Here is a 26,619-nt window from a genome sequence, read left to right on the forward strand (position 1 = left end):
CCAGGAATTCAAAGCAGACCATCAATGACAACAGTAATGAGCATTTGTACATCATTTTTTTAAGCACATTGTAAACACTGAATGTCCTTCTGGCTTTAAGGCTTCCCTTTTGAAAGGACATGTTCTAGACGTGAAATATCACTCAACCTCTAGTAACAGCCTTCCAGTTTCAGGATCCAGAATTTGGCAGCTGCTCCATCTAAACTCTTGTGAGCAAGAGAAATCACAGCCCCCACCTACCTGGTTGCACATTTCAATTTGGACTGCCCCGGCAGATCTACACGCAGAGTCCATATGTTCACCCATCCGTCAAAAAATACCTAGACAGAACCCTTGCTTTCCAAGCAGGCCAAATGAACAACTGGCTGAGCATCTTTAATAACACACTCTTCCTCCTATCTAAGTTTTAGAAAACGAGTAAAAACAAACTTGTTCAACCGATTTGTATCCTAATTGCTCCCTTTGCCCTATTGCTTTACTCCATCTGATTTTTACCACGATTTCTCTTTTCCGCTCTGCTCTCGGCCTACTGAAATTGATGTTCTGGCCAGTGCCCCACTCTCGCTGATTGTTTGCAGCAGGCTCCTGCTCTCTTTTTCCTGTATCCGCTCCATGTACTTTAAAAACCTTCTTTGTACCTATCTTCGCTGATTGTCCAGCTCCTCTTATTGTGAACCGCCTCGAACTACTATGGCTTTGGCGGTATATAAGAATAAAATTATTATTATCATCTTATACAAATGTACATGTCACTAAGAATAAATTGGATCTGTTTGACCACCACTTAAATTTGGTCTTTTTGTCTTCTCCACTATGGTATTACAGTATATATACCTCTCCCTCAGACACTGGGCATTAACATTCTACAGACCGACTCAGTTGACCTTTGGCACTAAACATTTGTCAGCACTAATATTACAACAGAGAAATGCATGAGGGCTTTCTCCTGGCTGTTGTCTGTGGAGAAAATGCATACTCTATCAAGCCCTAAATGCTTGTCATTTTGATACTGTAAAAGGTAAAATATAAAATATAATAAATCAAATCAAATAAAGTGCTCTATATGCAATTTTGCAGCTCATTTGGGATGGAATGGAAGAGGCTTAAAAGGATTTATGTAGAACCCTGCAAGACCATCTTATGATAAAATATCTGTGTTAAAGCCTGCAAAGGGTAAGTTACATGTTATCAGCATCTAGGCAGAACATGCATGAAACCAAATGGTTTAAGCAATGTCTCAGAGCATGCATTCAAAGCAAGAAGCTTTATTTCCCTCCCTAGCATACAGCAGGCAGTCTTCCTTTACCCATTACCTTCCTCTATACATTCTCCTTCAGTCATCAGTTTACTAAAGAAATCCCTGATGGCTCTTAGCTGCAGCCAAGCAAGTATCATGCCAAGAAGAGATATTAAAAGCAGAGAACAAAAAAGAAACATACGCGCAGAAACATTTAATGCAGATCACAGTAAATACTTTACATTTAAACGTAATGAAACAAATTTACACAGGAAAAAAGAATGGGAATTATACATGATAAAAGGAAAAGAGGCATTCAGAGCTAAGAGGAGTTTTTTCTTCATTTTCTTACCAGTACTTTCTGAAAATGTGTTTTTAACAGTGATTTCCATACTAAATTCAGCACTTGTCTGCCACCCTAAGTAGATGCAGAACATTGAAAATGTGGCTAGACATTTAAATAATCAATCCACAATTGCTACAGAGAAAGCTACAGCTTCTGAATACTTCTTACATACAGATTAGTTTCAAGAATTAAAATGGGGAAACCATCACCTCTTGTCTCTCTGACAATTAGCCAGTATAAAATAACCAAATTCATCAAGTACAGGGTCAAAATCCCTCCAAGACCTGCAGAAGCAGCAAAATCTTGAGCAGCCTGTGTCTGCAGGCACCACAAGCAAAGGTGCAGATTGGGCCTCTTGTAGAGTTGTTTTAGACTCCTTTGTACTTTTAAGCTACTGCTAGGTTGCTGTTTAGTCTCTCCAGCTCACTCTTTGGCTATAGAATCTCCCAATAGTTGCCTGCATCCTGTTTCCTTAGATGACTGTCTACTCGGCCCCAGAAATAAATAGGGAAATGCAGCAGGACTGAGGTTCTTCTATCTTTTAAGTAAAAAGATTTGCCAGCCTAAAGGATGAAAGGAAGCAGCCACAAGAGGAACTGGTGATTTTTTTTAACAGCAGTAAGGAACCACATTATTATTTAATATGATCTTTATTAAATAAAAGTACAAATGAAGAAATGCAAAACTGTAAGCATACAGAAGCAGTCCTCTTTCTTGGGCTTTCCTTCCAGCAAAATCATATGCTTAAATGCTTCATGTAATTTCACTAGTTATATTTTGCCCTATTTATTAATTCATTCATTTGTTCACATTTATATTCTGGAACTCTCTCACCTATGCCCAAGATGCTAGAGATAATGGCAGGCTAAATGTTAGCAGTGTTGCGTTTGGAAATCCGTTCAATTCTTGAGCCTGGCTCCTTCTCTTTACACTACCGAGTTGGGGGAAGAGATGACTTCCTGCCCTTACACATTAGTGACTCTGCAGGGTGCAGGTACACCAGTTTATGGAGGAAGCCAACCTGTGCCTGTGGGCCAGAGAAGACTGCTCTTATAATGAGCCCAGATAGAAGGTACTGCAAACAGGACCGCCCCCTACCTCCTGCAAATAGCTAGGAAGGGAAAGCTCATGGCACGCTTGCCCCAACTAATCTGATAGTTTAAAAAGGAGAAGGAAAATGCTGAGATAGAGAGAGGTCACTTTTGTCCTTTCTCAAACTACAGTCCTCTAGGCCAGTACTGGGCAGACTTGCACGGTCTGTGTCTGTATATGGCCGTTTAGTGGAGGATGGGCTGGGGAGGGCTTCAATGGCTGGGAGGGTGTAGATGGGCTGGAGTAAGTCTTAACAGAGATTTCGGCAGTTGGAACCCAAGCACAGTACCGGGTAAAGCTTTGGATTCTTGCCCAGAAATAGCTAAGAAGAAAAAAATTAAAAAATTTAAATTGAATCAGGTTGGGCAGACTGGATGGACCTTTCGGGTCTTTAGCTGCCGTCATCTACTATGTTATTATTATCTACAGAAAGATTCTGATTGCTTATCCTCTTGCAATAATCACATCTGTTCTTTACATTCTACAGGAAAATGACTGAGTCCAATGAAAACGGTTTTCAAATTAATATTGTATATAAATCTTTTCAAGCGCCATCATTTAATTAAAGCAACAATTCACATTAGTAAATCTTAATAACAGCAGATTAAAAAGGTGCAGTTTGTAATTAGGGTCTTTCCACAGCACTGTCCCAGCAAAGTATCCAGAAGGGGAATTACAGTATTGTCAAGCCTTGGAAAGAAAAAGAAAATGGCTTAATTCTTCCCAAAACTGAGCTCAGCTACTGAAATGCAGCCATGACAGGGAACTATACGGTTTCAAAATCTGGAGAAGTACTCTGTTATACCTATTTGAAAGATACTGTAAGTATAACAAACAGTTGTTGAATTTCTCTCTAAATAAAGATAATAACGTCCACACATCTGTCCCAGACAAGGCCACTGCACATACCACCCATGCAGAACAGATGCACAGAAAAATGAATCATGGTCCCCACTGCCGACACAGGATCATGACCTTTCACCAAGCTCGGCACCAGGTCATTGCACCCACCTCGCTGCCACCTGTGATACCCCAACATCAGACACTGAACCTACAAAGTGACAGGTTAACACAGAGATTTTCCCAGTACACCCTCACCCATACCAGCAAACAAGAATCCAATGATAATACCCACTCCCCCCCCCCCCCACACACAACAGGTACATGTAACTCAGGAAACACAGATGACAGAAGGACACTCACTACTGTGCAGAGTCAACAAACACACAGTGCATGGGCACAGCCAGGAGACAGCAAAGTGGGTACATTTAAAAAGCTGCTGCAATGCAATGAGGATTCAATTAGTACATTTTATATTTCCAGTGAAACTGAGGCTTGTTGCTGGGATTACGACTATTTGGTGGAGAACAGCTATTTATGAGTTTCCAGGGGCAAGAATCACAGAGAAAGAAGTTTTGCAGGTTTCCCAGTATATTTATCACATAACTAAATTTAAAGTAAGTATGAGTTGAACAGAGCTCCATATTTTGGGTTGGGTTTTTTTTTTTTTTACAGTTTAGAACGATTTAATAGGATTACTTTTTATCTCCTTGGAAACTACCGTACTCATTTAAAGAGCCCCCTGCTACCTGGAATTTGCATTCTGAAGATTGAGTGCTGGATCAGAACTATTCAGTAGGTAAGCTTCATGGCTTTATCGTACAGTTTGGGTCGGGTCTAAGCCCAATGAAGTCTTTTCAGCACTGTTCCTATGCACTTCTCTTCCTATCTGCTCTTTTACCTGAGCAGGAATTGAAGGGGAAAGCAGCAGAAGAAAGAGATAGGCTCTTCCATGCTTGGTCCAGTTTGCATAAGATGTCAAAGGGAACAGACTGAGGGAGTCCATGCATGAAAAGGAGTAAAAGACCAGGACCACCTTAGTTTTTTCCCTTATGAAATGGAGCTCCCTAAATACTCTGCCATACAAAGGGACTTGGGTTCAGCTTCTGGGTCAGAGGATGCTTCAGAAACAGCAAAATAGCAACACTTATTATTCAGGTCCAGTGACTGCAGGGTACTGGATTAAAGAAAACCAGGAGACATCCTCAGTAAGTGGTCAATAAAGACTCATGGTGCCATATTCCACCCTGGTTCCAAACTTCTAGGCCACACAAATTAAAAAAATTAAACAAAAAAGCCCCAGCAGTCCCTAGAACTCTGCACATATGATCAGTAAACAAAGGAAGGAAATACAACCAGTTTCCAGCAGCTCTGGAGACAGGGGCTGCAAGAAATCCTGTTGCAAAACAGAAATCTCTGCCCTACCGCAATATCTCATCATTATATACACAACACAAGGAGAACAAGACAGCTAAGAGAAGGTGATACATGCTATACAGAAACATCAGTTCAATTTCATAAAATCAGAAAGGGAATTATTAAAAATTGAGAAAAGCAGCAACATGGATTCAATACTGCATGCTACGGCACATGGAGGGAGAGTCTCCACGTTATAAGAGGAAGAATAGCTGCAAACCGGTCTGAAATGGAAATGTCAAGGCTTCTTTACCTCCTCCACATTTTCTAATCTTAATGCTCATGATCCCAGGATTGAATTGGTTGTAACTACATTATTCATGTTAAGCAAGTGTCTACCATGAAGAGTCAGTTGAAAGCATCAGTGTGATAGCTGATATGCGAGTCGCTTGTCAGCTGCGTAGTCTCTGTGGCTGATGATGGCTGTACCACAATAGGTATGTCTGTAGATTCTGAAAATGTAAGAGGAAGACGATTTAATACACAAGACTGAGAGGAATCCATGTACACAGAGACAGCAAACTGTTCCAATGCTCCTATATGCAAACAGGGATAGCTCATCACTGGCTGCCAAATATAGAAAATAGGACTGGAAACTATAGGGTCAATTTTTAAAGGGTTCATACTCCTATCTCAGAGTTAGGCTTCTAAATTAGTGCCTCTGAATTTATTCACAAAAATTTGAGAGTTTAAAAAAATGGGTAACAAAAGGGGTAGATTTAGGACAGGGAGAGTGGTGACGGTTTAGACCTGGACAACTGAATTAGGTTCATAAATCTAGAAGAAATAGGAAACCTAATTTTACCAGTATAATTTTAGGCTCCTGAATTTAGGTGAATTTTCAGCTGAAAAATAAGCACCCAGGTATGGCTGAAAAATTCACTAACTTAGAAGTCCAGCTTTTTGGGGAATATCAAACAATCTTCCTGAAACAAAGCTTATGAAGTGATGCATGATAAAAAAAAAACAAACCCCAAATCAAATAATATGCAAACAATAAGAACATAAGAATTGCCGCTGCTGGATCAGACAAGTGGTCCATCATGCCCAGCAGTCAGCTCCCACGGCAGCCCTTAGGTCAAAGACCATTGCCCTAACTGAGACTAGCCTTACTTCTTACGTTCCGGTTCAGCAGGAACTTGTCTAACTTTGTCTTGAATCCCTTGAGGGTGTTTTACCCTATAACAGCTTCCAGAAGAGTGTTCCAGTTTTCCACCACTCTCTGGGTGAAGAAGAACTTCCTTACGTTTGTATGGAATCTATCCCTTTTAACTTTAGAGTGCGCCCTTTCGTTCTCTCTACCTTGGAGAGGGTGAAGCTTATACAGAAGCAGGGAGATGTGGTCGAATTTGCTTTTTGCAAAGATTAGTTTAGCTGCGGTGTTCTGAATCCGCTGGAGTCTATGAAGGCTTTTCTTTGTTAGGCTTAGGTAGATGGAGTTACAGTAATCCAGTCTGGAAAGAATGATGCATTGAACGAGGACAACAAAGTGTTGTTGATGGAAGCAGGATCTCACTTTCCTTAACATGTGAAGATTGAAAAAGCATTTTTTTACTAGGGAGTTAAGGTGGTCATTAAAGGACAGTGTAGAATCAATGATGATGCCCAGAACTTTGCTTGAGTGTTCAAGCTACAAAGTGGTGCCAGAGGAAAGTGGGATGAGGGTGGGTAGCTGATCTAATTTTGGGCCGAGCCATAGTAGTTTTGTTTTGATCTCGTTTAGTTTCATTTGTACGGTGAGGGCCCAGGATTGGAGGTTTGATATACATGAAGAGATGTTCTCAGAGAGATTGGTGAGGTTAGAGTCGGTCTCGAGGAGGACAAGGATGTCATCGGCATAAGTGTAAAGTGTTTCCAAGGGGGAGAATTGGAGGAGTTTCAGGGAGGACATATAAACATTGAAAAGAATTGGAGATAGAAGTGAACCCTGGGAAACTCCACAAATCGGTTTCCAAGAGAGGATGAGGAGCCATTCATGTTAACGAAGTAGGAACGGGAAAGTAAGAATTTTGAGAACCAATCTAGGACTGTTGAGTTTATGCCAATTTCAGAAAGTTGGAGAATTAGTATATCATGATGGACAATATCGAAAGCCGCAGAAAGGTCAAATTGAAGAACAGCAAACTTATTGCAAGAGTGAAGTTGTTGGACCTTTGAGATTAATGAGGCCAGTAGGGATTCGGTGCTAAAGTTGGGTCTGAAGCCGTGTTGGAAGGGTAGGAGAATGGAGAATCTCTCAAGATAGGATGAGAGTTGGATGGATATGATGGACTCCAGTATCTTGGTCAGGAGAGGAATATTTGCTATTGGGCGATAGCTGGCTGGTGTGGAGGGGTCTAGATCCGCTTTTTTCAGAAGTGGGGATAAGGCAATGTGTCCCATTTCTGCAGAAAATAGACCTGAAAGTAGGGCAGAATTTATAAGTTTGGTGAGAGATGAGATGGCTTGTGTGGGAATTTTCTTGTATAGGTAGGAGGGGAAAGGGTCCAAGGTACAGTTGTAGGATTTCAACTTGAGGCAGAGTTTAGCGACCTGGGAATCGGATACGAGCTCGAAGGCGGTCCAGGATCTGTCGACTGGTATATGGTTGGCGACGGAGTCGGTAGGCACCAGAGAGTTGTAAGAGGGTGCTGGTGGGAACGAGCATCATAAGGTAGTGACTTTCTCATTGAAGAATTTTGCTAGATCGTCGGCAGATGGAGAGGAGGGGAGTGTGGTGGATTCATGTTTAGAGGATATGGAGCACCAGATGTTAAACAGTGTATTACTTTGGTTGTTGGATCTGGAGATTTTGTTACCATAGTAGTTCTTCCTTGCTTTTTTTAGTTCGGTATTGTAGGACTTAATATTAACCCTCCAGGACTGTCTGTCAGTGAGGTTTCAGGTTATTTTGTGACATAGAGAAGAAGATGCAGGCCTATCAAAAACTGGATGCGCTGGAATATGAGAGGCGCCATTTTATTCAATGACTACTCCAGCAAGACAGCCCTTCTGCGATGTGAGATGGCTCCGATCTGCACATCCCTCCATAGGAAGGGAATTCGTTTTGCGCTTGTTTATTCTGCTAACCTTTGGATTTGGAGGGATGGAAAAATTACACTCCTCAGAAGCCGCAATGCTGCACAGAAATTCCTGGATTATATTAATACATCTCCCGCCAATTCTTCCACCCCTTGAAGGACTACTAGGGGATTTGTAATTTGTAGGACAGTCACATTAGCTCCTGAATGGTGCTGGTTTCCTCCATGCATTCTATGCTCATGGTCACTGGTTTTCTTTGCCTGCAAACTTCCTTCTTGCATGGTATTAGAGGGCCTGAGATATTTCTCCTTTCATTTTTATTTCCTTTGTACTATTCTGGGATAATAGGATTGGGACTGCTCCAGTGTAGAGGTATGACTTTCCCTTTATTGGCTGCTAACATCGCAAATCCATTTGGGGTCCCTCTCATTGGACTTCCATCAGTCTATATTCCCTCAGGTCAGTGATTCTATAGGGACATGGAGGTGGGCTCTCATCCTCCCATAGAGGTCCGCTGGAGCTCACCCCAGCACTTGATATATTTCTATTTGATATGTATGGTTTGGTATTATTGAGGGTTTTCTGGGTTGGGAGATGGGGGAAAGAACAGGGATGTGTGTCTGGTTGTATGTTTGAGTGAACTATATGAATGGGGGGGTATGAGTGGGGTCAGATGGGAGGGAGGGGATTTCATAGACATAGGGTATATAATACTCAGAAGAAGGGGGGTAGCTATATTAATCCATAAACAACTGCCATTTATTACCCATAAAATTTTGATGGACAACGAGGGGTCGGTATGTTATGATGTTGGGGGACTTGTGAGGACAGAAATTATTGTTGTGCAATACTTATACTTCTAATGTTTATAACTATAGATTTTTTTTCCCACCTTAATCTCTAAGATAGCACTGTACCCTGGCTATAAGCTCATTGTGGGGGGGGGGGGGGGGAGGGGGGAATTTCAATATTACAGCTGACCAATCGTAACCCTAAAGACCACTATCACAAAGGTGTGAATTTTCCTATGGAGCAAGCGGATGAAGTAGAGATCCTTCCAACTGTTTTTATATGTTCTACTCTAATCTACATGGCATGTATACCAGATTGCTAATTGTGAAATCTTACTCTCTATGGTGGCAGATGTCCAAATTGTGGAGGCCACGCTTTCAGACCACTCCCCTGTGGTTCTCTCCCTGGTGGTAGTTTCGGAGCCGAAGGAGAGAGTATGGTGGTTTCTTAGTTATCTCTATAGGGACCTGGAATTTCATAAGTTTTTACGAGAGCAGTGGCTAGATTACTGCCATAATAATGCCAAGCCGGATGTCGATCCTCTAGTGTTCTGGGTTGCTTCCAATGCAGTGCTTTGTGGTCACGCCATCACTTACGTTGCGGGGAAAAAAGAAAAAAAAAATCAGACGTCACTCTCCTATAGCTCTCTCAGGGGCTCCTGATTTTGCGCAAAACTTAAAACAGCACAGTTGGAGAGCTTAGAAGGCAAATAGACCTTATCTTAATGCAGAGGTCAGCTATAATTTACATAAATGGAGGGGGGGGGATGCGTAAAATGGAAAGGTTGTTGGCAAGCTTGGTCCAACCCCTTAGGAAGAACCAGGTAGTCCTCTCCATAAAGGATCCAAAAGGCATAGCTTATACCAAATGAGAATGATTATCATGCTCCAATTTGTTCAATATTATTAGGAGCTCTATAGTGCTTGAACTCTTGATGAAGGGATTAAAACTACTTTTTTCAAGGATATTGTACTGCCTAAGCTTCAGGAAGACCAAATTGTCAAACGTAACAATCTAATATCCCGGGCAGAGGTACTTTCACGTATAAAAAATTTAAAACTAACTAAAGCACCTAGTCCAGATGGCTATGGACTGGAGTACTACAAAATCTTAGCAGACCTAATTCCAGATCCTTTATGTGCAGCTTTTAATGGCTTAAAAGCAGAACAGGGATTGGGGAAATCAGGTGGGGTCATACCGACCAATCACTTTGGGTATTTTTTAAACACATTTTTATTAAGCTTCGTACCAACAAGAAAATGACAGCACATGCAATGACAGAATAACAAGTGGTACAAATACAAAAAGACATAATACATATCAGTCAGCAATAGAAATGCCCGGAAAGTCTGGAAAAGCCAGACCTCCAGGCACACCAACCAAGAAACACCATAATGCAAGCCAAACACAAAACCCTTTGATTTTGATTTTCACCCCACACTTCGTAACTCCCTACCCCGATCCCCCCTACCCAATCTCCCCTCCCTACCCCTACTTCCTCTGTGTTGTGGCTCAAAATAAAGGATCAGTCTCCAAGAACTAAACCTACTTGCACCCTCAAAAGGCTCCCTCCAGAAGGAATGCCACAGAGCCCAATATTACAATATAACAAATGCCTGTATCTTGGGGTTGTGTACAGACCACCAAGACAAAAGGACGATGAGGACCAAGAACTAACTGAAGACATTGAGACCATCACACTGCGGGGAGACACAGTGCTGTTGGGAGACTTCAATATGCCCGATGTGGACTGGAACAAACTATCAGCTACAACAAGTGACAGTAAGAGGCTACTAGCCTCCATACGAGGAGCACATCTCAAACAGATGGTACTAGAACCCACCAGGGATCAGGCGATCCTGGACCTGCTCCTCACCAACGGGGAAAGTGTCACAGAGGTGTCAGTAGGAGAAGCTTTGGCATCCAGTGACCACAACATGGTATGGTTCCATCTGAAGAAAGGAATCACTAGGTCAAATACAACAACCAAGGTCCTAAATTTTAAAGGGGCCAACTTTCAGTGCATGGGGGACTATGTCTACACAGCATTGCAAAACCTGAGCACGACAGACAGTGTGGAGGTGCTATGGTCGGCTCTGAAATCAACCCTGCAAGAAGCAACCAACATATACATAAAAACTGTGAGCAAACAACACAGGAAAAACAGACCGAAGTGGTTCTCAGCAGAGATCTCAGAACTAGTAAAGCAAAAGAAAAAAGCATTCGTAACCTACAAACATTCGCAACGGCTGGAAGCTAAAGAAACCTATCTGGCAAAATCTAGAAATGTTAAAATGGCAGTCAGGGAGGCCAAACTCCAAATGGAAAAAAATCTGGCAAGACATGTTAAAAAGGGGGATAAATCCTTTTTTAAGTACATTAGCGACAGGAAGAAGAACTCAAGCGGTATTGTGCGCCTAAGGAAACCTGACGGCAACTTCATTGACTCGGACGCGGACAAAGCAGAACTACTCAATAACTACTTCTGCTCAGTCTTCACCTGCGAAGCGCCAGGATCCGGACCTCAGGCACAGACAAAAGGGTGCTCGGAGGACCCATTCCGGGACTTTGCAATTACCGCGGGCAATGTCTACTACGAACTGTCAAAGCTAAAGGTGAACAAAGCCATGGGCCCGGATAATCTACACCCCAGAGTACTTCGGGAATTGAGAGATGTTCTTGCAGAACCGTTGGCTGAGCTTTTTAATCTTTCCCTAACAAAGGGAAAAGTTCCCTTGGACTGGAAAACTGCAAACGTTATCCCGCTCCACAAAAAGGGATGTAGGTCAGAGGCCGAAAATTACAGGCCAGTGAGTCTCACATCAATTGTATGTAAACTTATGGAAACGTTGATCAAAAACAGATTGGACACGATTCTGGATGACGAAGGACAAGGGATCCCCATCAGCATGGCTTTACGAAGGGAAGGTCTTGTCAATCCAATCTGATAATCTTCTTTGACTGGGTAACAAAGAAACTGGATAAGGGAGAGTCCCTGGACATCGTGTATTTAGACTTCAGTAAGGCTTTTGATAGTATCCCACACCGTAGGTTACTGAACAAGATGAACGCGATGGGCCTAGGGGAAACACTGAATGCATGGATAGAAGACTCGCTTAGTGGTAGACTCCAAAGGGTAATGGTAAACGGTATTCCCTCAAAAACATCAGAAGTGACCAGTGGAGTACCACAGGGTTCGGTCTTAGGCCCAATACTATTCAATATCTTTGTAAGTGATCTGCCTCAGGGACTTCGAGGTAAAATTACGTTATTCGCCGATGACGCTAAACTATGCAACAGTGTAGGCAGCGCAGCAGAACCTGATAGTGCAATCATGCCCGACGCTATGGAGCAGGACCTACTTTTACTAGAACAATGGTCCAGTACTTGGCAACTGAATTTTAATGCCAAAAAATGTAAGGTTATGAACCTTGGTAGCAGAAATCCACGCAGAACATACACCCTTAATGGTGAAAACCTAACCAGAACTGCAGCAGAACGGGACTTAGGAGTAATCATCCGGGAAGATATGAAAGCTGCGAATCAGGTGGAAAAAGCAACAGCAAAAGCTAGACAAATGCTGGGCTGCATCAGAAGGAGCTTTATCAGTCGTAAGCCTGAAGTGCTACTGCCGTTGTACAGATCAATGGTGAGACCTCACTTGGAGTACTGTGTTCAGTTTTGGAGGCCACATTATCAAAAGGATGTGAAGAGAATGGAGTCGATTCAGCGAATGGCCACTAGGATGGTCTCAGGACTAAAGAATCACCCATATGAAGAATGTTTGAGCAAGCTGCGCTTATATTCTCTTGAAGAGCGCAGGGAAAGGGGGGACATGATAGAAACATTCAAATACGTCATGGGTCGTATTGATGTGGAGGAAGAAATATTTTGTCTTACGGGTCCCATGGCGACAAGAGGGCATCCGCTAAAACTCAGGGGGGGGGAAGATTTCATGGGGACACCAGGAAGTATTTCTTCACCGAAAGGGTAATTGATCGATGGAATGGTCTTCCACGTCAGGTAGTCGAGGCCAGAACCACGCTCGACTTCAAAGGACGATGGGACAGACAGGTGGGGTCGCTCCAGAGGAATGCTTAAATGATGGAGGGAGGGTTCTTGAGTGGGCAGACTTGTTGGGCCATCGGCCCTTTTCTGCCGTCATACTCTATGTTTCTATTGCTTCTTCTGCAGCCTCTGGTCTTTTCGTTCCCCCCTAAGTTCCCAGCCAGCCATCTCTCACATGGACCAAGACCATGCCAGCACAACTGGTGGGTGTTCATCCATCCACCCCCGCATTATGTACCGCTTAGCTAACAAGAGAGCGATGGCTATAAATTTACATTGAGTTGATGTCAAACCGTCCCTCTAGATCCCCCTTCATGATCCAGTACTAAGATTTTATAGGACCACTGAATCTGATGAGGGATCATACATGACAATTCAGCAAAGATCCCATTCCAATATGGACCTAATTTCTCACATTCAATCAACATGTGTAAGAGGGTACCACGAACATGTTTACATCTCAAACACTCATCAGACTCCCACAGGCCAGCCCAAACCCCTTAGAATCTAGTAATGTACGTCCGATGCAAGATCTTGAACTGCATTTCCTGCAAAGAGGCATTACGTGAACTCCGGGCAGCAGATGCATAACAATCCAATATAAGACGCTCAGGGACCTAAACTAAACTAAACTAAACCTTAGGTTTATATACCGCATCATCTCCACAATCGTAGAGCTCTGCACGGTTTACAAGAGTTGAGAGAGAAAGGAACACCAATAAGGTTAAAGGGTATAGTGAGAAGAATATTTGGGGGGCTTAGGATGCCAAAGATGGGGAAGGTATTACATTTTTGAAAAAAGCCAGGTTTTCAGATGTTTGCGGAAGAGTTGGAGAGAGCTCAGGATCCGGAGGGGGGAGGTAAGGTTGTTCCAGAGCTCAGTGAATCTGAAGGGGAGGGAGGTCCCTAGTTTTCCTGCACGGGAAATGCCTTTTAATGAAGGAAAGGATAATTTTAGTTTGTGAGTGGGTCTGGTGGTATTAAGATTTAAGGAGTTCCAGGAGAGTGGGATGAAGGGAGGGAGGATGCCATGAAGGATTTTGAAAATTAGGCAGGCGCATTTAAAGTGGACCCTGGTGATAATCGGAAGCCAGTGAAGCTTAGACAGGTGCGGTGAGACATGGTCAAATTTACTTTTTGCAAAGATGAGCTTGGCCGCGGCATTCTGGATCCGCTGAAGTCTATGAAGGTTTTTCTTGGTAAGGCTTAGGTAGATTGAGTTGCAGTAGTCCAGTCTGGACAGGATGATAGATTGGACAAGAACGGTAAAGTGATTTTGATGGAAATAGGATCTTACTTTCCTCAGCATGTGAAGGCTGAAATAGCATTTTTTTGCCAAGGAATTGAGGTGATCGTTGAAGGACAAAGTGGAGTCGATGATGATGCCCAGAACATTGCTTGAGGACTCCAGCTGCAGAGTGGAGCCAGATGACAGGGGGATGGAGGTGGGAAGTTGGTCTAGTTTAGGGCCGAGCCAAAGTAGTTTAGTTTTGGACTCGTTCAGTTTCATTTTGACAGTATGGGCCCAGGACTGGAGGTTCGTTATACAGGAGGATATGTTCTCCGAGAGGTTGGTAAGGTTTGGGTCGGTCTCGAGGAGGACTAGGATATCGTCAGCATAAGTGTAAATTGTTTCTAGGGGGGATAGATGGAGGAGTTTAAGGGAGGACATATAGATGTTAAACATAATAGGAGAAAGAGGAGAGCCTTGCGGGACTCCACACGTTGGTTGCCAGGGGGCGGATGAGGTGCCATTCATTTTGACGGTGTAAGAACGAGAACGTAAGAATTTTGAGAACCAGTCTAAGACTGTGGAGTTGATGCCTATCTCGGAGAGTTGGTAGACTAGGATGTCATGGTGAACAACGTCAAAAGCAGTGGAAAGGTCGAATTGAAGGAGGACGGCAAACTTGTTTCGAGAGTGGAGTAGTTGAACCTTTGAGATTAAGGAGGTCAGTAGTGATTCGGTGCTGAAATTGGGACGAAATCCATATTGGTAAGGTAGGAGGATAGAGAATCTCTCTAAATATGATGCGAGTTGGGTGGCTATGATGGACTCGAGCAACTTGGTTAATAGAGGGATATTTGCTATTGGGCGATAGCTGGATGGTGTGGAGGGGTCTAGGTCAGATTTTTTTCAGTAGAGCGGACAGGGCAATATGGCCCATTTCTGGGAAGAAAAGGCCCGAGTGTAAGGCGGAATTGATGAGTTCGGTAATAGAAGAGATGGCCTGCGTGGGAATTTCCTCATATAGGTAGGAGGGGAATGGGTCTAAGGAGCAGTTGCAGGATTTCAGTTTGAGGCAGAGTTTGAGGACCGAGGATTCGGATACGGGCTCAAAGGTGGACCAGGATCTGTCGACTGGGATAGGGAAGGAGGACGTTAGGGTAGAATTGGAGTCAGTGGGCACCAGGGAGTTGTAGGGAACTGTGGGTGGGAAGGGGGATCTCAAGGTGGTGATCTTATCGTTGAAGAATTTCGCCAGAACATCAGCTGAGGGGGAGGAGGGGACCGAGGTGGAGCTTTTTTTGGAAGTTAAGGAATGCCAGATATTGAATAGAATACTGCTCTGATTGTTGGATCTGGTGATTTTATCTCCGTAGAAGTTCTGTCTAGCTTTTTTCAGAACTGTATTGTAGAACTTGATGTTGACCCTCCAGGACTGTCTGTCGATAGGGGATTTAGATTTTTTCCATTTGCGCTCCAGAGCTCGACATTTCTGCTTTAGTTCTCTGTGATAGGGGAGAAACCAAGGGGCCTTACGGGAGTAGGAGATGGTTTTAGTGGAAAGAGGGGCGAGGGAGTGATAAGTGGACTGGGAAAGTGTGACCCAATTATGCCAGTTGGATTCTGGGTCTGCAGGCTGAGGAGTGGAGGAGAATAGGTTGAGAAATTTGGTCCAGAACAGATCGTTCGTAATTTTTTTGCGGAAAGTAATGGAATTGGAAGTGCGGGGCGAAGCGCCAAAAGGCGACATGAAAATGGGGAGACAGAAGATCCCTAAGAGGTCAGACCAGGGTACATGATTCCAGCGAGTATCGCCGGCTAAAGTTTTGTGGGCGGTAAGATCAAGGAAGCTAATGAGGTCAAGTGTGTGCCCCTTTTCATGGGTTGGGGATGGGGCGGGGGGGAAGCCAAGGGAGGTGAGGAAGCTAATAAATTCGGTTGTATCCTTGCTGTTGAGGTGGTCTAGGTGGAGATTGATGTCCCCAATAATCAGTAGTCTTTGGAATTTGAGGAAGGCATTTGTTATAGTCTCGAGGACGAGTTCAGAGGATTTGTTCCAAGGGGTGGGTGGGCGATATAGAAGCAGGATACCCAGTGCATGGGGGTGGAGTTCATCTTTGACAGAGGCTAGCATGTATTCTAGTGAGGTGTGACTGCCTTTTTCGAGGAGCTGGACATCGAAGAATGATTTGTATAGCAATGCGAGGCCACCTCCTTTACGGTTGGTTCTGGGAGAGAAGAGGCCATGGTAGCCGTGGGAGCAGAGTTCGTTTTGAATAAATTGGTCATCTTTTGTGATCCATGATTCCGTGATGCATAGGAATCTGGGGTCAGAATCCTCGAGTAGATCCTTCAAAATTTGGATCTTGTTGCATGCGGATCTGACATTGCAATAAAGTGTTGGGACTGGGGTAAGGGAGTCAGAGGCGAGGTTTGGGAGGTTGGCAGGAGGAATAGGCTTTAGAGAGGCAAGGCTGGTTTGTCGAGGGTTTTTTTGGGGGGGATGGTTTCTGGTGCATATCAGCATGGGGATTCTGAAGCCAGAGCACATATTACTGACACTTGCGGAATTAAGGGGGTTGGGGGAGGGAGGTAGTAAGCAGAGGGTGGTGTTGAGCGAGGAGCAGAGTAGGAGGAGAAGGAGCCACGAGGGTGGCTTCATGGTGAGAGATTGGAAAGTCTTAGTGGGTGGGGAGGCAGGTAAGAACTGGGAAGCCTTTGGAAAGGGGAGGCAAGACTTTTTTTTTTTTTGTTGTTGTTTTTGTATTTTGTTTTTTATTTATTTATTTTTTAAAATTTTATTTAATTTTATTTTTTTAAGAAAGCTAGGATGCCTGTTAACACGGCAACGGGCGGAGGAGGGAAGGATAAGATGAAGGAAAGCTTCCTTCCTCAGCCTGGGAAAAGTCGCTGGGGGGGGATTTTTGGCGGCCCTCGGGGGTCTGAAGATGAATCCGACGCTGGAAGCTTTCAGCGGCCCTAGGAGGGCTGAAGATGAGTTCGGTGCTGGAAGAGTTCAAAGTAGAAGCGGGAGAGAACCTTAGTCCGTTTAACCAGAGAGTTTATTCCTGCCAATCTCTTTGTTAAAGCAGGATGCCAAGCTGCTAGCGGCCATTTTGGCAGCACATTTGAATGCCTTTTCTTCCCTCTCTTCTACACACTGACCAGGCTGGTTTTGTCCCTGGATGATAAACCTCTATGAACTTTACACTAGAGCTCTGTTGGCCAACCATGAACACAGAAGCAAGGAAGGCCAAGCAGCTATTGTGGGTCTTGATATGAAGAAGGCATTTGATAGCATCTCGTGGCAATACCTGTTCTGGGTCCTCCAAGAGTACTGTCTGGGGGGACCAGTTTTTATTTTGGGTGCAGAGCTTATATCATAATCCTCAGGCAATGGAAAATTGATGGGAGGATTTACGTTGGCATGGGGAAACTGGCAGGGATGCCCTCTATCCCCGCTTCTTTTTCTGTTAGCTATTGATCCCCTGGCCCTTAAAATCCGACAAGAACCACAGCTTACAGGAATTTGTATCGGAGCTCAGTAAAGCAGAATTAATGTATTTGCAGATGGCATCCTGCTTTATTTAGAACAGGCGCCCATTCACCTGGATGTAGCACTCAGCTTGGTCTGGGACTTTGGTATGATCTTAGGACTTACAGGGCTGTGGAGTTGGTAGATAAATCCTTCTGACTCCAACTCCTCAGTTTCTGGTACCCACGACTCTGACTCCAGGTACCCTCGACTCCGACTCCACAGCCCTGCTTACAGTTAACTGTGCTAAATCGGAGCTCCTTCCCTTAGGGTCTGGAAAACCGGAATCCTGGCACACTCAATTAGCCATTCCACCAGTGAAAAAACCCATGCAGTATCTTGGCATTTACCTTAGTACCAACTTACAAGCCATGTACAAAGCTAATATTTTAGATCATATTGATAATACTCAGACCCTCTGTGCAAAGTGGAAGGACCTTCCTTTAAAAATGTGGGGTAGGATAGCCCTAGTAAAGATGGTTATGCTTCCCAAATTGTTGTACCCTTCGCAGCTTATGCCCTTATGGTTGCTCCAAAAAGATGAACGGGTGTTTAGGGCTATTATAAGTATTTTCATCTGGAGAGGTAAAAAATCTAGAATTAGCTATGTTAAACTCTCTATGGATCGATGCCGCAGGGGTTTGGGCCTGCCAGATATTCGCCTATACAATATTGCTGCCCTGATGAGGATTATTTTTGAGGCTGTCACACAAAATCCGTTTTCTGCCTCCCCTTTGAAATGCTTGGAGTTGGTGGCGGAGAAGGCAAGGTAAATCTCCGAAGGCTTCCCAGTTTCTCGCTATCTGGTAGGGGATGGGGATTTTTCCCCGGGGCTCAGCCTTACCTGCTTTCAGGACTGGGCAAAAAGGGGTTGTAGGCTACTGGGTCAGCTTTTAGAAGGGCAGAGCACTTCTTTCCCCGAGTTTACGCAGCTTCAGGATAAATGGCAAATTCCTACTTCTTAGTTCTGGGCCTATTTGCAAATCCGGCACTATTACTGTTTTCTTTGGGCTAAGTGGGGTGAGGCGATGGGCTATGGCCCTCTAGACACTCAGCTGTTGAAAATGCCCCCTGCAAGTATAGTCTTTCTACTTGGTACAGATTGCTGAAAATGGAGATTCCTCTGGATCCCATTGCTGGCTTGGTGCGAGTTTGGAACGCAGAACCGGGTACTAGCTATGACCCCTCGCAGATTCTATGGCTACTCCATAACCTCCACATTATGGGAAGGTCTGTGAATCTTAGGGAAATTCAATGTTATATCCTACATAGGGCCTATAAAACCAGAGAACGGGGAGCTGCGATGTGACTTTGGGAGAGTGGTGTCTGCACAAAGTATCTGAAAGCGGTGGGCACATATACACACTATTTTTGGAATGTTCTAGGCTAGTGCTATGGAGAGAGGCACTGCCTATCCTGGGACAGGTCGTTGGTTGCTCCATACCCTGAGATTATTCTACATTACTCCTCGGCAATGAGTCAGTGGAAACAATAGGGTCTATCTACTCCCTATCAGAGATTTTTATGCATGGCTATTATTTTGCTCAAGACAACTCTGCTTCATTATTGGGCATCTTCTGATTCTGCCCCGATACGGGGCTGGCAACAAAAAATGCAAAAAGTGGCTGGGTTTGAGATCCAATTTTATAGAGCATCTCAAAACAGTTTAACCTTTGTATATGTTTCATTGTGGAAGGCCTTCCATGCCAGGTGCGAGGGGAACCCTCAGACACTCTCTGATCAGATTGTTGATACTCTATGAGGCACTAGATGGAGAGAGGGGAGGGTGGTATGAGTGTTGGGAGGATGAGAGTTGTGTTTTTGGAATGGCGAGTTGATGGATGTGAGGGATTTTGGGTGAGGAATATAGCATATGATTATTCGAGTCATATGGATTTTCTTTTCTAAAATACTTCATTGCTGTATAAGTTGATATTTAGTGGGATCACAGTCTTCTTCTACCTTACTGTGTCCCTGGGTCTGGATATTCTGGGCCTCTGTATTGGTTCTATGTATTTTTCAAGGATTATTCTGAATTATGCTCCACTGCTTTTTTCCTTCCTGAGTTGCTATTGTTCCTTGTATGGTTTTGAAACTTCAATAAAGATATTATTAAATTAAAAAAAAAAAAAAAAAAAAAGAGAGATGACTGAGGCTGAGGCGGATCTATCTTGAACTCACGAAGAGACTCAGTAATAATGTCTGGCAGAGCCAAAGACTTGAACAGCTGCCGTATGGAGAGATCCTCTCCCAGGTCCGTGGCCAGGACTCCATCCTAATCCTCAACCTAGGAGGCCGAATTTCCCAACAGGGAGTCCTCAGTTCGAAATAGTAAGAGGATCAAGACTGAATTTTCATCCCCTGAAACCCTGTCCAATTGACAATCAGAGTCAGGGAGGAGCTCCACTTTCATAGAAAGTAGCACTCCGAGGATTCTTAGAGGCGTGCACCGAAGGTCGCTCTTCAGTGGACCTAAATTGCGCATTTTAGCCGTGCACATACACCTGCTAGAGCAGATTAATGAACTTTAGGAAGAAGGCCTTAGTAGGCAACTCTCCTTCCCCTTTGGAAGGGAGGAGACTTTGGCTGTAGAGCTTTTACACCAGTTTGGCGTACCATGCCACTGTTCCAGGGATCCTGGGGAAATTTTCATTCCCCTAACAAGCTTGAAAGCAATGTGCCATACCCCAGAGGATGCATGGGAGTTAAACTTGAATTTCCTACCTCCCTGCTTCGCTCAACATGTTACATGGCACATGGGTGCTCTTCTGCAACCCATCCTTCGCATACAAGGCAAGATCTAGGGGTATTAGAGTAAGAGGACTCCATCCCTGGCACTTTGGAAGCAAAATGAGATTTTTGGAGAAGTTTGAAAACTTAGAAAAAAAAAATCCAGAAAATCCAAGATAGCCGCTGCTGGTGAATTTTAGGGCTAAAAACAGATTAAAATCACCTCAGGGCTAATCAAAAATCTCAAAACACACACAGGATTTTAGGGGAGGGGGGGACCAAGGTCTTAGCAGTTAAAAACAGCTTTTGAAGACCCTCCCCCCTGATTCTTCCCACAGGCTGTCACAGCCTTACTCACAGACCATGTACTGGGGAAATGGTGGTGATGGTGCTGCTGCTGCTGCTGCCGCCTGCTTCAGCTCTTCTCATGTGTAGCTGTTCTAGAAGAGGCTCTCTACTTCCAGTCACTCAACTACTTCGCTGGAATCTTCAGGCTGCCAGTCCTCAACCCCCCCCCAGACCTTTCATGAAAAAGGGGGAGATGAAACATAGCCAGTACTATGAGCACCCCAAAGGAACGCTATTAGCGCCTAAACAGCTTTCACTCCTGCCCCTGACCGAACCAAAGGGGTGAGCAAACATTAGGGGAATGAACCCTGGGCTCCACTAATCTTCAGCAGGCTGGCTGAAACAGGTCCCCAAAGGATACATCTGCCAGCTAGATTAAAATCTGTTCCTCTCCATGCACGCAAAGTAGACCCTTATCAAAATAGATCTCTGATTTCATAAAAAAAGACCGCAACTAGAGCAAAAACCACACAACTATCGCAAAATAATAAAGAAATAAACCGAGCAGATTAGAAGACACCTTTCATGCTCACCTGCAGAAATAGAAACTGAAGGGGGCAGTAGACTCCTGGGAGAAGGATTTTTCTGCAGTATGCTCATGAGAATGGACAGAGTACCCTAAGATTCAGCAAACCATTCCTACTGCACTAGAAATTTCATTTACTTGTTCTAATTCCCCACATGGCCTTCTTCCTCCCTAAACATATAACCTGTTCCAAGCTCTTTGGGGAGGATGGGATAGAAAATGAAATAAAGTCACATGAGAGACCAGAAACCAGCAGTTTCTGGCGCTCTGTGCATACTGAGGTGTGGTAGGCCAGACTTTTTAAAATTCTAATTATATACCCACAGAGCTGCAGTCAGCCTGCCAGAACTGAGCACAAGCTGAAAAAAAGATCCCAGCATTTTTAAAACTCTCAGAAAGCACTGTTCTCTGGTCTCATATGTGTGCCACAGAGCACAGGGTGACCTAGCAGTTACAGAAGCAGGCTGCAATGAAGGAAATCAGGATTCAAATGCTACTTACTCCCAGAGATGCTCTTTATCACTTAAAGAAGTCACTTTACACTCCACTGACCCTTTGGACAGGAAAATACCTAGGCTAGTCATGGGCAAACATGGCCCGTTTAGTTTTTTTAATCTGGTCCGCCGACCATCTGAACCCCACTGACCGTGAGCCCTACATACCTCCCTCCAGAGCAGCATTGGGCTGGCAGCACTCTAAACAGGCTGCTTCACGGCCTTCTTTCGTTGGGGAATTCCCTCTGCCGCATCACTGACGATGTCATCAGTAACGCGGCACACGGAAGGCCCAGACAAGAGAAGGCCGCGAAGAACCCTGTTTAGAATGCTGACAGCCTGACGCTGCTCTGAAGGGAGGTATGTAGGGCTTGCAGTCGACTGGGTTCGGATGGGAGGGAAGAATGGAGGGTCAGCGGGGGTTTGGCTGCGCGGCAGGGACGGGTGCTCAAGGATTCTGCTGCACAAGAGATGGGTGGGAGGGAAGGATGGAAGCTGGGCAAGGATTCTGCTGCACGAGGGATGGGAGGGAGGGAAGGATAGAAGCTGGGCAAGGGTTTTGCTGCACAGGGGGATGAGAGGGAGGGATAGAAAGATGCTGAAGAGGGAATGCAGAAGGGGATGTGTGAGAAAGGAGGAAACATGTTGCACATTTTGGGGAGACAAAGGAAAGAGGAAGAATTGGGGTGAAGGAGAGGAAGGGAGAGATGATCATGTACATTTCTGGAAACGTCAATCGCTCCTCCTAAACTTACTTGCTCCACTTCATCACTGACGCTGAAACCGTGGATTGAAGACAAAGTTTTATTTTATTTTTCTTTCCAGCTTATGATTTATCTTTAATCTTATCTATTGTTTTGCCTTTTGTCTTTGTTTTGTTCTATTTCTATCATTTAAATTTCTCCAGAATTCTACTGTTCAACGGCTCCCCCTTCTGCTTTTATTCCTTTCTCTCCTCTCTTCTACCTTCCAAAGTATTTAGATCAATGCTGTCTTGTTAAAATGTTTATTTTATTTTTATTTTTCCTCTAACTCTACTTTTCACTTCTCTATTACCCTCCAGGTACTTTAGTTAGATTGTGAGCCTTCGGGACAGTAAGGGAATTTTTCAAGTACCTTTCTTATTTCTAATCTTAATGTATATTTTCTGTAAACCGCTTAGAACCTAACGGATGTAGCGGTATATAAGAAATAAATTACATTACATTACATTCGTTTTGTACAATAAACCTTACATTTTCAAGTTTTGCTACCTTTTAAAGACCAAAACCTTTTATGTTTATGACATTTACATTTAATTTATATTAGTTCACACAAACACCCCATCCATCTGCTCTTGGTCCGGCCCCTCTGTCACATTTAAGAATCCATTGTGGCCCATGAGTCAAAAAGTTTGCTCACCCCTGACCTATGCTATGTGTATGTAGACATTCAAATGCTCTTACCCCTCTCATCAGATTGTAATTGTGCCTCCAGGTCCTCTGGCGAGACATAGTAGTCCTGGTTATCGCTCTCAGGAGGTTTGGGCTTACACTTCCCACAGCAACAGTTACAGCAACAGCACAAGCAGCAGCAGAAATAGCAGCCAGTAATGAGTCCACAGAAGACAAACAGGGCCTGCCAGGAAGAACACAGGAATGCAGGTGGCAAGGGAAAAAGGGAGGGGAGGGAAGGGGAGGGGAGAGAAAATTTTAAGGAAACAATCATCCTCTCTAAAAGACTACTTGAAAACTGGCACAACGAAAGATTAGATTCTTCTTACCTTTGCTAATCTTTCTTGTAAATCTATACTTTAGTCCGAGACCAGTGGGTTATTTCCCTCCACCCGCCAGGAAATGAAGGAAGCCTCAAAACTTCATAGACATTTACCCCCTCCCCCTCATACCTCATCTGCTCACCAGTCAGTCTTAAAGCAGCCAGGAACATCTGTAGAGGATAATAACAAGAGAGAAGGGAACGTGGAAATCCCTGGCAATTAAATCAATTCTGCTTATATTAAGAAATGTAACAACACCAACAATGAAAAACGAATAACAGGTTATGAAACATTGGAAACCTGAATGACAAAACAGTGCCAAAGGGAGACACAATCTGCACTGTCAGAAGGGATACCTGAACCAAAGACCCCCCCAAAGTAAGTGCTGAACCAATTCTGATGGCACTCTTAGAAAGGTTGGTCAGAAAACAGAAATCCAGCTTACCAGTACTTGGAAAGGCAGACAATCGGCAAATCAGCAAGTACAATGCAGGTTCCCGGAATAAAGTATGGATTTACAAAAAAGAAGATTAGCAAAGGTAAGAACCTAATCTTTCATTCTTGTACAATCCTACTTTATTCTGGGACCAGTGGGACATAACAGAGCAGTCCCAAAAATTCAGGGTGGGACTGATGAGCTTGCTGCCACCAAAAGCAGCATCCAGTTGGCCGCCACATCTATCCTGTAAAACTTGGTGAATGTATGCAATGTGAACCAGTTAGTGGCCCTGCAAATCTCGTCCAGAGAAATAGATGATGACTCTGCCCAGAGTGAAAACACCTTTGGTTGAATGAGCCTGCATCCTGACAGGGGGCTTCTTTCTGGCCACCAAGCAAGCCATGGAAATAGCCATGTGAATCCACCTGGAAATGGTAGCCTTAGAAGCTGGCCTACCATTGTGGGTCAGACCCGCCAAAACAAATAGGTGGTCAGAGAGGCGAAACTCGTTGGTGACCTCTAGATCAGTGTTTTTCAATCTTTTTACACCTATGGACTGGCAGAAATAAAAGAATTATTCTGTGGACCGGCATTGGTCCGTGGACTGGCGGTTGAAGAACACTGGGCTAAGTCGTGGCCCATCTCTACCCAATCTCCACCCCAGACCCTGCCCTCATAATAGTACTAATTGCACCTTGCACTTCCCGTGCCTCATCTGGAAGCCTTCCTTCTGACGTTGCAACATCAGAGAGAAGGCTTCCGGTTCAGGCGCAGGATGCCTGAAGGAACCACCGCCTGTGGCTTTGTGTACTGAATCAGTTAGGAAGAGGGAGCTGGCTCGAAGATAATGCCGCATCGATCGCACCGTGGACCGGCGGTTGAAGAACACTGTTTTGGGCCTGATGCACGTGCTGGCCCTGTGGACCAGCAGGAAATTTCTGTGGACCGGCACTAGTCCATGGACCGGTAGTTGAAGAACACTGCTCTAGATAACGTAATGAATTTCTGCGCACGTCCAAGTACCGCAACACTCGGTCCTGCTCCCTCAAACTAGAGGAAGCAAAAGCAGGAATCTGGGCTTCCTAATTCACATGGAAAGCAGAAACCACTTTTGGAAGAAAAGAAGGAACAGTACTCAGCATCACAGCGGAATCCATAATATGCAGAAAGGGATTCCTGCAGGAGCGAGCCTGAAGGTCCAAAATCCTGCAGGCTGAGACAATAGCCACCAGTAAGACTGTTTTGATTGTGAGATCAATCAGCGATGCCTGTTCTAGAGGATCATACAGACCCCAAGCCAGTGAGTGAAAACCAGGTCAGACAGGGAAAGCACAAGGGAGGCCTTAGTTGTAACGCGCCCCGCAGAAAATGAACCACATCCAGATGAACTGCCAATGAGCTCCTACACAAAAAAACAACAATCTATACTAGGAGTGAAGCTACTGCTAGATCTTTCTTCAGGGCAACCTGTAGAAACTCCAGGAACCGAGGAATCAATGGACGAGAAGGGTCTACCTTCTCAAGGCACACTGGACCTGGTAACACCTCCAAGCCTTCGCACAGGCCACCACTATGGACTTCCTTTGCTGTGAAGCAACATGGCTATCACTGCCAAAGAATAGCACCAGCTAGTCAAGGCTAAGCACTCAAGAGCCAAGCTGTAATACCAAAGCAGCCCAGATCCTGCATCGCAATCGAACTCTGTGTGAGAAAGCAAGAATGATAAGATAGCTGGAGCCCCCAATCCTGCTGGAGCCGAACCAAGTCAGCACACCACAGCCGCCTCAGTCAATCAGATGCCACCAGAAATCACCAGGCCCTTGTGAGTCGTGATCAGCCACAACAGATGCTCTATCATGGGCTATGGAGGAAAAACAAAGATGACTCTCCCGGGGCCAGGGCTGAACCTGATTGTCCAGGCCTTCGTTGCTGGCTTCTCGACAACGACTGATGAATTGATCGGCTTTTTGTTGACTACAGATGCCATGAGGTCGAATGTGGGGCACCCCCATTGATCCACTATGCAACTGAATGCTCTTTGAGAGAGTGACCACTCTCTCAAGTCCAGCGTCTAATGACTGAGAAAGTCTGCTTGAATGTTGTCCACTTCTGCCACTTGCACCACAGACAACATCACAAGGTGTCTCTCCGCCCACCAAAAAAGCAGCCGAGCCTCCAAGCTCAGGGAGGGACTCCATATCCCCCTGATGATTGATGTAAGCTACGGCCGTGGCACTGTCCAAGAATACATGGACAGCTCCATGATGGAGACGACCCTTGAAGTAGAGAAGGACCAGCCAAATCGCTCACAGTTCCAGATGATTGATCGACCACTTGTGCTCTGAGGGCACCCACCGGCCCTCAACAGGGACAATCATGAACACAGCTCCCCAGCCTTTGAAACTTGCATCTGTCAACAGGATCACCCAATCCGAGTTCCAGAGTGGAAGTCCCCAGGACAGTGAGAGAGGATGTAACCACAATGCTAGACTGTTGTGCGTCACCATCGTCCAAGGCAGGAGTGCATGTAAAGGGTCCTGCTGTGGATTCCAGCGTGAAAGCAGAGCATCCTACAGTGGACACAGATGGGCTCTGGCCCAAGGGACCACATCAATCGTTGCCACCATGGTTCCCTGAACCTGGAGGTATTGCCAAGCCATCGGGACCAGAGTGGCCAGAAGGTCCATGATAACCTGCTGTAGCTTCACCTGATGGGACATGGGCAGAAACTTTGATCTGACTCATGTGAAA

At 44.6% G+C, this 26,619-nt stretch overlaps 1 protein-coding gene across 2 annotated transcripts in view; it reads right to left on the bottom strand.

The window, feature by feature from the left end:
• Positions 1 to 1,436: 1,436 nt before the first annotated feature.
• Positions 1,437 to 26,619, bottom strand: part of DNAJC5 (DnaJ heat shock protein family (Hsp40) member C5) — a 93,935-nt gene continuing 68,752 nt past the window's right edge. For both annotated transcript variants that reach the window (XM_033914395.1, XM_033914394.1), the window contains exons 5-6: positions 23,119 to 23,290; positions 1,437 to 5,383 (exon numbers count right to left, since the gene is read on the bottom strand). In XM_033914395.1, coding sequence (XP_033770286.1) covers positions 5,280 to 5,383; positions 23,119 to 23,290 — 276 coding nt within the window. In that variant the 3' untranslated portion in view covers positions 1,437 to 5,279. The remainder of the gene's footprint in view (positions 5,384 to 23,118; positions 23,291 to 26,619) is intronic.

The sequence above is a fragment of the Geotrypetes seraphini genome, chromosome 11 (assembly GCF_902459505.1).
Source record: "Geotrypetes seraphini chromosome 11, aGeoSer1.1, whole genome shotgun sequence".
NCBI lineage: Eukaryota > Metazoa > Chordata > Amphibia > Gymnophiona > Dermophiidae > Geotrypetes > Geotrypetes seraphini.